Genomic DNA, 12,887 nt, shown 5'->3' with positions numbered 1-12,887 from the left:
ATTATGAGATTTCCAGCTTAAATTTCTGAAGTAGAGAAGCTTGAATCTTCGACTGAACTGGGTTGCTTGATGAGAGGACGTTGCGCTTCAAATTGCAGAAGCTTCCTCAGCTAAAATTCTTGCTCTGGTAGTCTGAATTTTTAGCTCAATTTTAGCTGAGGAAGCTTCTGCGATTTGAAGCGAAACGTCCTCGCGTCAAGCATCCCAGTCCAGTCGAAGATTCAAGCTTCTCTACTATGGAAAGTTTCTGTGTAGGCTCTCAGTTGTCCAGGTGGTCTCTACAAGAGTCAAGACAGAAGTCAGACTACCAGAGCAAGAATTTTAGCTGAGGAAGCTTCTGCAATTTGAAGCGAAACGTCCTCACGTCAAGCAACCCAGTCCAGTTGAAGATTCAAGCTTCTCTACTATGGAAACCACCTGGACAACTGAAAGCCTTCACAGAAACATTACATTTCTGAACATAATCACTAAAATGACAAATTTACCATTTCTTTCAATGATAACTTTCTCTCTCTCTCTCACACACACACACCTTAAACACCACACCACAGATAGTAGTGCCTGTTTTGCGGGCAGTGGGCAAGGTGCATCCCAGAGTATTTGCTTCACCTTCCAAAACTACATTTCTGAAAAAAAGAAGAAAATAAGAAGACAGTTTCAATCAGCAGTAGCACCAAATAAATACAGTTGTGCCAAGCAAGCACTGCTGGCAATTCTTTAAATACAGTGACAGCGGCATAAATAATGTATTCAGTCGTAAGTCCCTTCGGCTGCTCCCTTGTTCTTTTTTCACTCTTGGGTTTCCACCGGTTATACTAAAATATGAGATGGACGAAATGGGGACTGATAAGTACAAAATGGGTCAAATGTAATGAAATGGAGCAGACTGACTCCAAATATGAGTAAATTAAGTACCTTTATTTTTTTGGTGTTTTTTGTGGCATTTTGGAAATGTGCTTTGTACATGTACTCAGGGTGGTTGTGCCATCTGGACTTCAAGAGATGAAACTTCAGCCACTGACCCAACAATGGCCTCATTTATGTAAAACATGCCTACCATTAATCAGATTTATTTCATTCTTTTGTATTTGGGTGTTTCACCATTCTAAAGAGCTCTTGGAGAGAGAGACAGAAAACACTGTCTTTTCTCTCTAAAGTCTATGCTCCCCTCCCCAAAGACCTGCTCCTTATAAAATGTACCATAATTTTAGGCCCCATTTCGATCCCCATTTCATAATTATCAGCCCCCATTTTGCTCCATTTCATATTTTAGTATGGCCCGAGTGGCTCTACATGTTGAATAAACCAATTTTGAGTTTATCAGTGCGAATGTGCAGAGAGCTAGCTAACACTTTCGATTCACAAGTCAACAATCAAACTGCCAATGCCAGTAAGAAAACACTGTTTCTGAAGCAATACAACAGCTTAAGGAGCTGAAGTAAGATACACTGTGGACAAAAATGGTATTTAAACAGTTCACAAGTCGGTATTTTTATTTATTTATTTTTCTGTTAGCTCGCTTGTATTGTGTTCACAAATGTGTATGTATAATATATAATATAATAGAGATAAACTGTGACTATTAATATTGTGATTTACTTCTTTTGATAAAGTTGATGACCGTGTTTGGGGGTTTTATTTTTTATTTATTTACTTTTTTGCATTTGCTTTGTGTTTGTGATCCTGAGAATGTGCAGTTTGTATGACTTGATCCCCACTGCGAACTCACCACAGGTGAAGTCACCCCACTCTAGTAACACAATATTTCAATTCTGATATGCTCATGTAATAAATTATTTATACACACCAGTGGCATAATATACTGTTCTTACTCAAGTTTTGTTAGCAAGATGATGTTTTAAACCTCTGGAGTTGAATGACGCAGGAAAGTCAGATGACCTAATTAAGCGGATGTAGGACACAATCCACTGCACGCCGAGTCTCCATTTGACTGCATGTTAAACATGCAGTCTTCAACCTTTACATCACTTTTTAAATTTTGTTAATAGACCTAGTATAACTTGACTTATGAGCATTTTTTATGCCATGCATTTTCATGAATATTGTTATCATTTTTGCTGCACGTTTATGTAGACACACGCAGCAAAAAGGATCATTTCCTTTTCTACTGCAGCAGCGATAGCGGTGGGAAGAAACATGAATCCTTTGTCATTGGTGGAAAATGCATGAGATAACCAATCAGAAGTCACTAACCCCACATGTGTTTGATCACAGCTCCCCCAACCCAAGTGGGATCGCTTGTGGATGCGTACAGAGTTTGTTTTCTTCCTTGTCCCCAATTTACCCGAAGCAACACAAGTAAAAAAACAAAACATGAATTTGTCTTTATAAATAAACTACATAAGCCAGTAACGATCCCAAAGCCACATAATTTGGTTATTGTGGGAAGGAATATTGTGGGTGATTCGGCGAGGAGAGAAAAGCAGACAGCAATTAGTTGAGTTTTGGTATCTGAGAGATTTGAGAAATATTTGGCGTGATTGGAGTGAGGAGTCTGATGATGAAGGAGATGATCCCCCTTTTGCTCTGGACAAGCAACCAGAGCAGGTGGATCCACCGACGTGCGCAGATCTCCACAGTGCATAGGATTGCGCACTTCTCCTTCCAGATTCTCCAGGACTCACGCGCAACAAAGCACCTGAAACGTAGTGCAGGATGCAGACACACACTGCACAAGCAGTAAGCAGGCTCCGGGGGGGGGGGGGGGGGGGGGGGGGACAACACAGGAATTCAGGTAGAGATGACCCCACCCCACCCCAAAATCCAACACACCTTTTTCTTTTTTTTTCCTTGCCACTAACAGTCAGGACAGTCTGTACCAACACCAATAAAAAACGCTACAAAAACAAGGAATTAGGAAAAAATACACATGGATATTGAGGCAGAATACTGGTACAAATTTTGGGGGGCTTCCGGTGTGCATTGGACAGGAATTTTTTCACCCCGAGTGGCACAAATATAATTTGTGTGGCATCATATTGCATGTAAATATCTAAAAACGTCTGAAGCATTTCCTGCATTTTAACAGCCAGTTTTTATAAGAATCAGGCAGGTTTCTATTAGAGGATGATTCATGCCCCCTTCAGATTTCTCCCCAAACTTTTCAAGGGTGTATATATGTCAGAAAGGAACAGAAATCATTTTCTTTTCTTTTTTTTTATCCTGGCATGGTCCAGCATAGTCCGCTTTTTTTTTAGGGGGTCCTGGAAATTTGGGGTCAAAATGAGCCAAAATGACTAAATCACAAAATTTAGCTTTTCGAATGCTCATATTTCCGTGTGCCCTGAGTGAGCCAAATTGATTTTCATTTGTGTTAGTCTATCGGGTATGGACTTTCCAAAAACGTGAAAATTTTGGTGACTGACTGACACAGCCCATAGGTGCTGCTGCAAATCGCTATTTTTTTTGTAATTGTGCACATTTTCACAGGGGCAGTGTGGCCTATGTGCTTAGTCAGCCAAGGTCTTTTATTAGTCCATGGGCCAAGCAGGTTTTCGGTACCACTTAAGGGGACGAAAGGACACTTAGAATCCAGCCTCAGTGTACCACGGCCTACACAAAAATGGATGATAGCCATCCCAGGGTGGTAACTGTAGCCAGGTAGGGGTCAATGAAGAATTACACAGAGGTCAAACATTAAAAATGCACCAATCATGTTGGAAACTATATCACATTACTTGTCTGATCATAATTCCAAAAAGGTATAGTCTGGACTATCTATGACGGAATGTTGTGGAGTTATGGGGTAAAAACAGCAAAAATGGGGACAAAGTTCAAGTTCAAATTGTACAGGGGTCAAAATTTAAAGGTGCTCCAATTTCAGTAAAAAATGATGCACATTATTTGGGTTAATAGGGTTCTAATAAGGAATAGTTTGCGCAATCTGTCATGCTTAGTTATCATGTTAAAGGGTAACATATGTCACTTGTCATAGAATTCAATGGACGTTGGCCTTGTTTGACCTTTACTTTGGAGACCAAACATGCAACACAGTCAAAACTATTCCATTTATTAATCCTTTTATTTCAACTAATAATTTGCATCACTTTTTACTGAAATACACTTTTTAAAACACTTTTTACTGACTGGCCACCCTATGAAAACGAGCTCGGGCTGCACTGATCTTCTATTGAAGTCAGCTGGTTTTGTTTTGTCTCTAACTTGCTTCTAACAGCCAGCTGACAGCTCTCACTGCATGGAATGATGAGATTTATACACCAAGCTGACCTGAAATGAACCACTGCACATTTAATTGACTTTATTGACAAGTATGACCCTTTGAAAAGTGACCAAATTACATGCATTTGTACTGAAGTCGGCGATGTTTTCATCGGCCAAAAATGGCCTCCAGAGGGCGCTCTGTGTAAAGACCGCGGGAACCCATTCATCACAATGGCAGTCCCTAACTTTAAGATAATGATTCTTAATTATTTAAAAAAATAAAAAATAAGCGTGGGTAGCTGGAGTGGGGGACTACACCTAGGCAAGTGTGCAGTGGGGTGACTTCACTCGCCTACCATATGACTTGACCTTTGAACTTATCCAGCATATGCCTATTTACTAAGGATGAACAATTATACAGAGCCTCGTAAAACGTTAGACACGATCAGGGTGAGGATACAATAATTTTATGGGTTACAGCTGTGTAGACTTGAAAATATACAACTTGATACCGGGTTTTACTCGTATTTTGTTCAAATTATTGTTCCGAGCAATTTGATATCACCAAACTTCTTACTGGAAACTTTGTAGAGCCGTTTAAAGTCTCAAAGTTAACCGAAGATTGTGTCATAAATGCTGGGATAGAATAATTGCTTTAATTAAGCAAATATGCCTTCTTTATGATAAATATAAGTTAGCATCGTTAGCCTGCTGAAGAAACCTGAGTCATCGGAGCCAGTTAGCATCACCTCATCACCGCCACAAAATAACAATAAACATTTAAACACATAAATGACTTAATACCCAGTGCCTTCGGGGATGCAGTATGATTTATTTCTTTATTAAACACTCACCTCTTGCAGTTTTCAAAATTAAAACCTCCGCTCGGCGGCCGCCGCACTACCAGTGTCGCCATCTTACTGAGCCAGACTTCTTCTACTTTGAAATTGTAGGTAGCTGGTAGCTACGGAGTTGCAATACTGCCATCTATCGGCCAACTAGTAAAATCAACCCATGTCCTCCAAAAACAATAAGTTCACTTTTATATTAGAACAATACATTTTAAAGCTTTGTTAGTGATCAAGAACACCAGTGCTGCACTCACCTTTGATAATAGCTTCTTTGCAAGAAATTTATATTGTTAGTCCATAAGAGATAATATGACAGTTGACCTGCTCTATGCTAGTGTCAAGGAAGCTTACAGTGCCACAGCCCCCCAACCCAGAAAAGCGGACCATAACCTAGTTTATTTAGAGCAAGTCTACATTCTTGAAGTTTGATGGCACCAGGGGTGGTCACAGGAGCAGTGGCGTTTCTACAGTGAATTACTACAGAAAACCTACAGAATTTTGCACAAACATCCATTTTTTTAATTATTATTTTATTGTTGTTATTGTTAATATTTCAGAAGTGCCCCTGGAACTACAACTGAAATTGACATCAAAAGACAGCTGTCTACAATATATCTCTTACACAAAACATCCATGAATTGCACTTTTGAATAAATACGCTCTTAGATGCTAAATGTCTGTCATTAGATTTTTTATTAATCTGTCTTTCTGGATGAACAATTAACTCTTTTATTAAGGTGCATATTCATCTCAACATCTGGATAAATATTTGGCTTGATGTTTGTAAATATTAGGCTAAATGTGTATCTACTTAACATTAACTAATCTGCTAAACTTTCAGGTTTGACAGGAATTTGATAATATAATATTTGCCTTTTATCTCCCTAATTTTCGGTCTTCATCTGTGGGTCAAAAGAAAATCTAAACTAAGATGTTACCACCGAACCTGTGTCACTGCTTCTGTTCTGTGTACGTCAGCACATGGGGTGCCTGCCTGCAGCTGCAGGGTGTCAATTTGCCAATTCCTCATACAGTGATATGATAAGCACTTTGCGACACAGAATGATTTTTTTTAAGTGCTTGTTGTGCCACACCCATATGTGTCATGAAAGAATGAGCCCCAGGTGACTGCCCGGTTCACCCACACCAAAAACCATGTCTGTACAGGAGGCCAAAGACAGTCGTCGTGGATGTTTTGATGCGACTGACTGGGTTGTTCTCTGTGATGCACGGGGGGAGGACATCAATAGCATTATGGACTGCATAAGGGATTATATCATCTTCTGTACAGACCAGCGCCATTACCTCAACAACAAACCATGGGTGACCAAGGGCATCAAGGCAACACTGAACAGAAAGAAGGATGCATTCAGGAGGGGAGACAGGGAGGAGCTGAAGAGGGTGCAGCTTGAACTGAGGAAGAAGACTGCAGAGGGAAAAGATAGTTACAGGTGGAAGCTGCAGAGCAAGCTCCAGCAGAACAACTTGAGGGAGGTGTGGAAGCGGATGAGAACCATCACTAGTCATGGTAAGAAGGTGGAATAAATGATGGAAGGAGACCTTCATGAGGCCAGTGAGTTAAACCTCTGCCCACCCTTCTCCCAGCTCCTCTCAGTTATCAGATAATAATTGGGATGTGCCCTCGCTGCACATCCCAATTATTACCACCTCCCTCCTCCCACCAACCCGCCTCCACTCCCCTCTCTCCACCACCTCATCTTTGGTTCTTGTGCCCAAGAAGAACAACGCCAACACAACTGAATGATTACAGACCTGTGGCCCTAACATCACACGTTATGAAGTCACTTGAGAGGCTCATCCTGAGGCACCTCCACACAGTCGTGGAACCATTGCTGGACCCCCTCCAGTTTGCATACCAGTCCAACAGGGGAGTGGAGTATGCCATCATCTTCATGCTGCACAGACCTTACGCTCAACTGGAGGAGGCAGGCAGCACTGTGAGAGTCATGTTCTTCAACTTCTCCAGTGCGTTCAACACCATCCAGCCTGACTTGCTCAGTGATAACCTATGTGACATGAAGATGGAGGCTCCACTGGTGGCCTGGATTACCGACTACCTCATGGGCCACCCACAGTATGTGAGGCTTCAAGACATTACATCAGATACCAGAAGTGGGACGAAGTCACCATCAAGTCACGAATCAGCAAGTCCCAAGTCAAGTCTCAAGTCATAATGACCACCAATTGTTTGCAAGCTGACTTGAGACTTGACTTGAGAATTGCAGATTCATGGCTTGAGAATGACTTCACAGTGACTTCGTCCCACCTCTGTAAGATACCATCAGGGGCACCTGATGGTATTGTGTTCACACTCTACACCTCAGACTTCAGGTTCTGGTCACAGTCCCGCCACCTGCAGAAGTTTTCGGACGACTCTGCCATTGTGGGCTGCATCAGCAGTGACCAGAAGACTGAGTACAGGAGTGTACTGGACAGGTTTGTGGAGCGGTGTGGACTCAACCACCTGCAGCTCAATGTATCTAAGACGAAGGAGCTGATGGTGGACTTCAGAAGACGAAAGACCCATTCGAACCCAGTTACCATGAATGGAACTGAGGTGAACATTGTGGACTACTACAAGTACCTGGGTGTCCACATAGACAACAAACTTGACTGGACTGTAAACACAGATGCTGTATATGAGAAGGGTCAGACCCGACTGTATTTCCTCAGGAGTCTCAGATCTTTCAATGTCTGTAGAAATATATTGCAGATGTTTCACTACTCGCTGGTCTCCAGCATCATTTTCTATGCTGTAGTGTGCTGGAGCAGTAGGCTGAAGGAAGCTGACATGAACAAACTCAACAAGTTCACCAGGGGACCTGGCTCTGTCTTGGGGATGGAACTGGAGCCTGTGATAGAGGTGTCGTAGATGAGGATGTTGAGAAAACTGCTCACCATCCATAACAACACCTCCCACCCCCTGCATGCCTGTCACTGATGTCCTGTCAGAGGACCTTCAACCAAAGACTAAGGCCACTGAGGTGCACCACAGAATACCACAGGAGGTCCTTCCTACCTATGGCAATCATACTGTATAATTCCTCCTCCTAATGCAGGATGAATATGTAACGATCAGAGTTTTTCAGTTACTCAGAGCTATGTGCAATACTGTCAACATCTTGTGCAAGTGTCTCAGTCATTTTGCATAAACATGTTATACTCATTGATCCGTCCATCCACCCATCCATTTTCTTCCGCTTCATCCGAGGTCAGGTCACGGGGGCAGCAGCTCAAGCAAAGCCGCCCAGACCTCCCGATCTTCACACACCTCCCCCAGCTCCTCCGGGGGAACCCCAGGCATTCCCAAGCCAGCTGCAAAACATAGTCCGTCCAGCATGTCCTGTGTCTTCCCCAGGCCCTCCTCCTGATGGGATGTGTCCGGAACACCTCTCCAGCGAGGCGTCCAGGGGGCATTCGAAAAAGATGCCCGAGCCACCTAAGCTGGCTCCTATAGCCGTGGAGGAGCAGCGGCTCGACTCCAAGCTCCTCCCAAGTGACCGAGCTACTCACCCTATCTCTAAGGGAGCGCCCAGCCACACTGTGGAGGAAATTCATCTCGGGCACTTGCACTTGCGATCTTGTTCTTTCGGTCACGAGCCAAATCTCATGACCATAGGTGAGGGTCGGAACATAGATCGATCGGTAAATTGAGAGCTTTGCCCCCCTGCTCAGCTCTCTCCTCACCACGACGGTCCGATACAACGACCGCATCACTGCAGATGCTGCACCGATCTGTCTGTCAATCTCATGCTCCATCCATCCCTCTCTCGTGAACAAGACGAGATACTTAAACTCCTCCACTTGAGGCAAGGACACTCCACTCATCCTGAAGAGGGCAAAGCACCTTTTTCCGGTCGAGAACCATGGCCTCGGTTTGGGAGGTGCTGATTTTCATCCCGGACAGTTCACACTTGGCTGCAAACTGCTCCAGTGCATGCTGAACGTCCTGATTTGACGAAGCCAGCAGAACTGTCTGAAAAACAGCAGAGACGAGATTCTGCGGTTCCCAAACCGGACCCCCTCTACACCCTGACTGCGCCTAGAAATTCTGTCCATAAAGGTAATGAACAGAACCGGTGATAAAGGGCAGCCCTGGCGGAGACGGACGTGCACTGGAAACAGACTACCCCGGACCCCGTACTCCCAGAGCACCCCCCCACAGGGCACCTCAAGGGACACGGTGGAACGCCTTCTCCAGATGTAGACTGGTTGGGCGAACTCCCATGAACCCTTGAGCACCCGGTGGAGGGTGTCGAGCTGGTCCAGTGTGCCGCGACCAGGAGGAAAACCACACTGCTCCTCCTGAATCCAAGGTTTGGCTATCGGTCAAATTCCCCTCTCCAGTACTCTGGAATAGACCTTACCGGGGAGGCTGAGGAGTGTGATCCCCCTATAGTTGGAACACACCCTCCGGTCCCCCTTCTTAAACAGAGGGACCACCACCCCTGGTCTGCCAATCCAAAGGCACTGTCCCCGGCCACCACGCAATGTTGCAGAGACGTGTCAACCAAGACAGTCCCACAACATCCATAGACTTAAGGTACTCCGGACAGATTTCATCCACCCCAGGAGCCTTGCCACCGAGGAGCTTTCTGACCACCTTGGTGACTTCAGCCTGGGTGATGGATGAGTCCGCCTCTGAGTCCCCGGTCTCTGCTTCCTCTTTGGAAGATGTGACGATGGGACTGAGGAGATCCTCGAAGTATTCCTTCCACCGCCCGACAACATCCCCAGTCAGGGTCAACAGCTCCCCACCCGCACTGTAGATAGTGCTGGTGGAGAGCTGCTTCCGCCTCCAGAGGCGTCGGACGGTTTGCCAGAATTTCTTCGAGGTCGACCGATAATCCTCCTCCATGGCCTCCCTGAACTCCTCCCAGACCTGAGTTTTTGCCTCTGCGATTGCACAGGATGCAGCGCGCTTGGCTTGCCGGTACCTGTCAGCTGCCTCCGGAGTGCCACTTGCCAACACAGACAAGTAGGACTCCTTCTTCAGCTTGACGGCATCCCTTACTTCCGGCGTCCCCCTCCCCCTGATGTCACTAATGACACTGATTGATGTCACTGTAAAAACAACAACAAAAAATGTTTACTGTTTACTGTTTTGGCACTCTGGCAAAATAATTTCCTTAATAACGTTCTTTCTTATTCTTATAAGAGTGAACAGAGAGTGATGGTTTTCCTCTCCCTCATAATTAAATAATTGAGAATCCTACAAAATTGTACACAGAATACTTCCTCTTTAAAGCAAATGTTTTCATAGGAATGTGTCCATGTATCTGTGTCCATTGACAAAATGAGTAAAAACAGATGAATGAATTTGCTTCAAACTGTGGATGTTATCTGGATCAACATCAAAAGGAGAATAGATTTTGGAGAGGTTGAAGAGATGTTCTGAAAAGCACCTTTTTGGTACATCTCAACAACAAAGAAGCATAGACAGATCATTAAATTTTGGAGGAGTGGCCAAAGGGCAGTGGTGAAGGTTGTGGCAGACACTGTGGACATAATTCACCATAGCGAGTGTTTCCTGTTTGGGATGAGGTAACACACCCCGATGTGCGAAGCGTACACCAAAGTGTCTGCACTTGTGGTTAGAATATGTCCCCTGTTCTGAAGCGTTAACACCCCGAGATTTGCATATTGTTGTTACCTGTCTCTGCCCCTGCATGGGCAATGGGCAATGTTCATTCCTGCTATACATATGACAAGCTGTCTCAGCCCCTGTGGTGCTTTCCCGTCAGGACTCTTGTGAGGATAATGGGCAGGGCCGAGCTGTTATGAAAAGTCTGTGAATTGTGTAAAAAGGAGAAATTTAGTGACACGCCACTGCATTGTTGAAATGGGAAATTGTTGCTCCTTTTCTCATCCTTTGCAGTTTCCACAAAGTCAAGGAAATCAAGGTCCAAAAATACCTTTATGTGTACCTTTAATAACCAAGAAATCTAAATTAATTAAACACTGTGAAATATTGCTCAGATCGATATCTAAAGGTGGTTAGATATTTGAGTGGTTTAGTCCAGGGGTGGGCAACAAGGGCCAGGACAGTGCAGGTTTTCCTTGCAGCCAATCACTGCACATGACTGCCCACCCCTGGTCAAAGAAAACATGGTCTGAAACAAACAAACACACACACACATACAGATCACATATCACAAAAATAATCTGCCCTATTGACGGGCCAGACGGCACCAAGTGATAGGACACAAAATGCAGGATTCAGGTCTCAGCTTCATAGAGTTTAATGTCAGGACTTGCGTGAGTCGGTACACAAAAAGACAGTCCAAAAATATCAACAGTAACCGAAGCATTTGGCAGAGACAGGTTCCAGAAACAGGCAGACAGGTCGATACATGGTAAAGCAAAAACAGGACTCTGAAAACTCTGAAGACAAACGCTCGAATGAGGTACAAGGCACAACAATCTCGCAAGTGAGAGAGGAAGAAGGTTTGACTAATAAAGGGGATGTGATCAGGGTAAATGCACTGCAGGTGTGTGAGGAAAGATCCAGAAAGAGGCGTGGCCACAGGAAGGGCAGACAGGAGGGAAACGCCCAACACCAAACAACACAAAAGAAATCCAGCCACCAAACCCCAGTGCAAAAACTAAATGCATATCCAAAGCAATAAACAATAACCCCCCACAGACCGAATCATGACACCTATACTAGTAAACCAGCCCTCATGATGTACAAGAAAAAAATAGGGCTGAAAAATCATAAACAAACTGAATGTAATTAGTTCAGCTCTTCAGGCAGGTTGATGAGCTAATTATTGAGATCACCTATTTTAGGTGCACAGGTAGAAGCAGCACATAAGAGGGTTTTTACTTTCTGAAGCCGGAGTTTTACACCTCTGCAGAAATTATTGTGTTAAATTTGAGTCTATGGGTAGCTATCACTTAAAGTCGATTCATATGTATGATATATGGTTCTTGTTCTTTATTTTTGTTGTAATTTGTGAATGATCCATCCATCCATCCATTTTCTTCCGTTTTAGCCGGAGTCGGGTCGCGGGGGCAGCAGCTCAAGCAAAGCCGCCCAGACCTCCCGATCCACACACACCTCCCCCAGCTCCTCCGGGGGAACCCCAAGGTGTTCCCAAGCCAGCCGAGAGATGTAGTCCCTCCAGCGTGTCCTGGGTCTTCCCCGGGGCCTCCTCCCAATGGGACGTGCCCAGAACACCTCTCCAGTGAGGTGTCCAGGGGGCATCTGGAAAAGATGCCTGAGCCACCTCAACTGACTCCTTTCGATGTGGAGGAGCATCAGCTTGATTCCGAGTGACCGAGCTCCTCACCCTATCTCTAAGGGAGCGCCCAGCCACCCTGCAGAGGGAACTCATCTCGGCCGCTTGTACTCGCGATCTCATTCTTTCAGTCATGAGCCAAATCTCATGACCATAGGTGAGGATCGGAACGTAGATCGATCGGTAAATCGAGAGCTTTGCCCCCCTACTCAGCTCTCTCTTCATCACGACGGTCCGATACAGCGACCGCATCACTGCAGATGCTACACCGATCCATCTATCGATCTCACGCTCCATCCGTCCCTCACTCGTGAACAAGACCCTGAGATACTTAAACTCCTCCACTTGAGGCAAGGACACTCCACCGACCTGAAGAGGGCAAAGCACCTTTTTCCGGTCGAGAACCATGGCCTCGGATTTGGAGGTGCTGATTTTCATCCCGGACGCTTCACACTAGGCTGCAAACCGCCCCAGTGCACGCTGAAGGTCCTGATTTGACGAAGCCAACAGAACCACATTGTCCGCAAACAGCAGAGACGAGATTCTGTGGTTCCCAAACCAGACCCCCTCTACACCCTGGCTGTGCCTA

The 12,887-nt window shown here is 44.9% G+C and overlaps 1 protein-coding gene across 2 annotated transcripts in view; it reads right to left on the bottom strand.

Annotated features, from left to right (window-relative positions):
- The window catches only part of psmb7 (proteasome 20S subunit beta 7), a 47,489-nt gene that overhangs the window by 21,396 nt on the left and 13,206 nt on the right, over positions 1–12,887 (bottom strand). The window contains exons 3-5 of one of the 2 annotated variants that reach the window (XM_034192883.1): positions 9,178–9,180; positions 5,037–5,112; positions 533–626 (exon numbers count right to left, since the gene is read on the bottom strand). In XM_034192883.1, the coding sequence (XP_034048774.1) occupies positions 533–626; positions 5,037–5,098 (156 nt within the window). In that variant the 5' untranslated portion in view covers positions 5,099–5,112; positions 9,178–9,180. The remainder of the gene's footprint in view (positions 1–532; positions 627–5,036; positions 5,113–9,177; positions 9,181–12,887) is intronic. The other variant, XM_034192882.1, reaches the window with a different exon arrangement.

This window comes from Thalassophryne amazonica, chromosome 17 (genome assembly GCF_902500255.1).
Source record: "Thalassophryne amazonica chromosome 17, fThaAma1.1, whole genome shotgun sequence".
Lineage (NCBI taxonomy): Eukaryota > Metazoa > Chordata > Actinopteri > Batrachoidiformes > Batrachoididae > Thalassophryne > Thalassophryne amazonica.
This window is presented reverse-complemented; position numbering and strand designations above follow the sequence as displayed.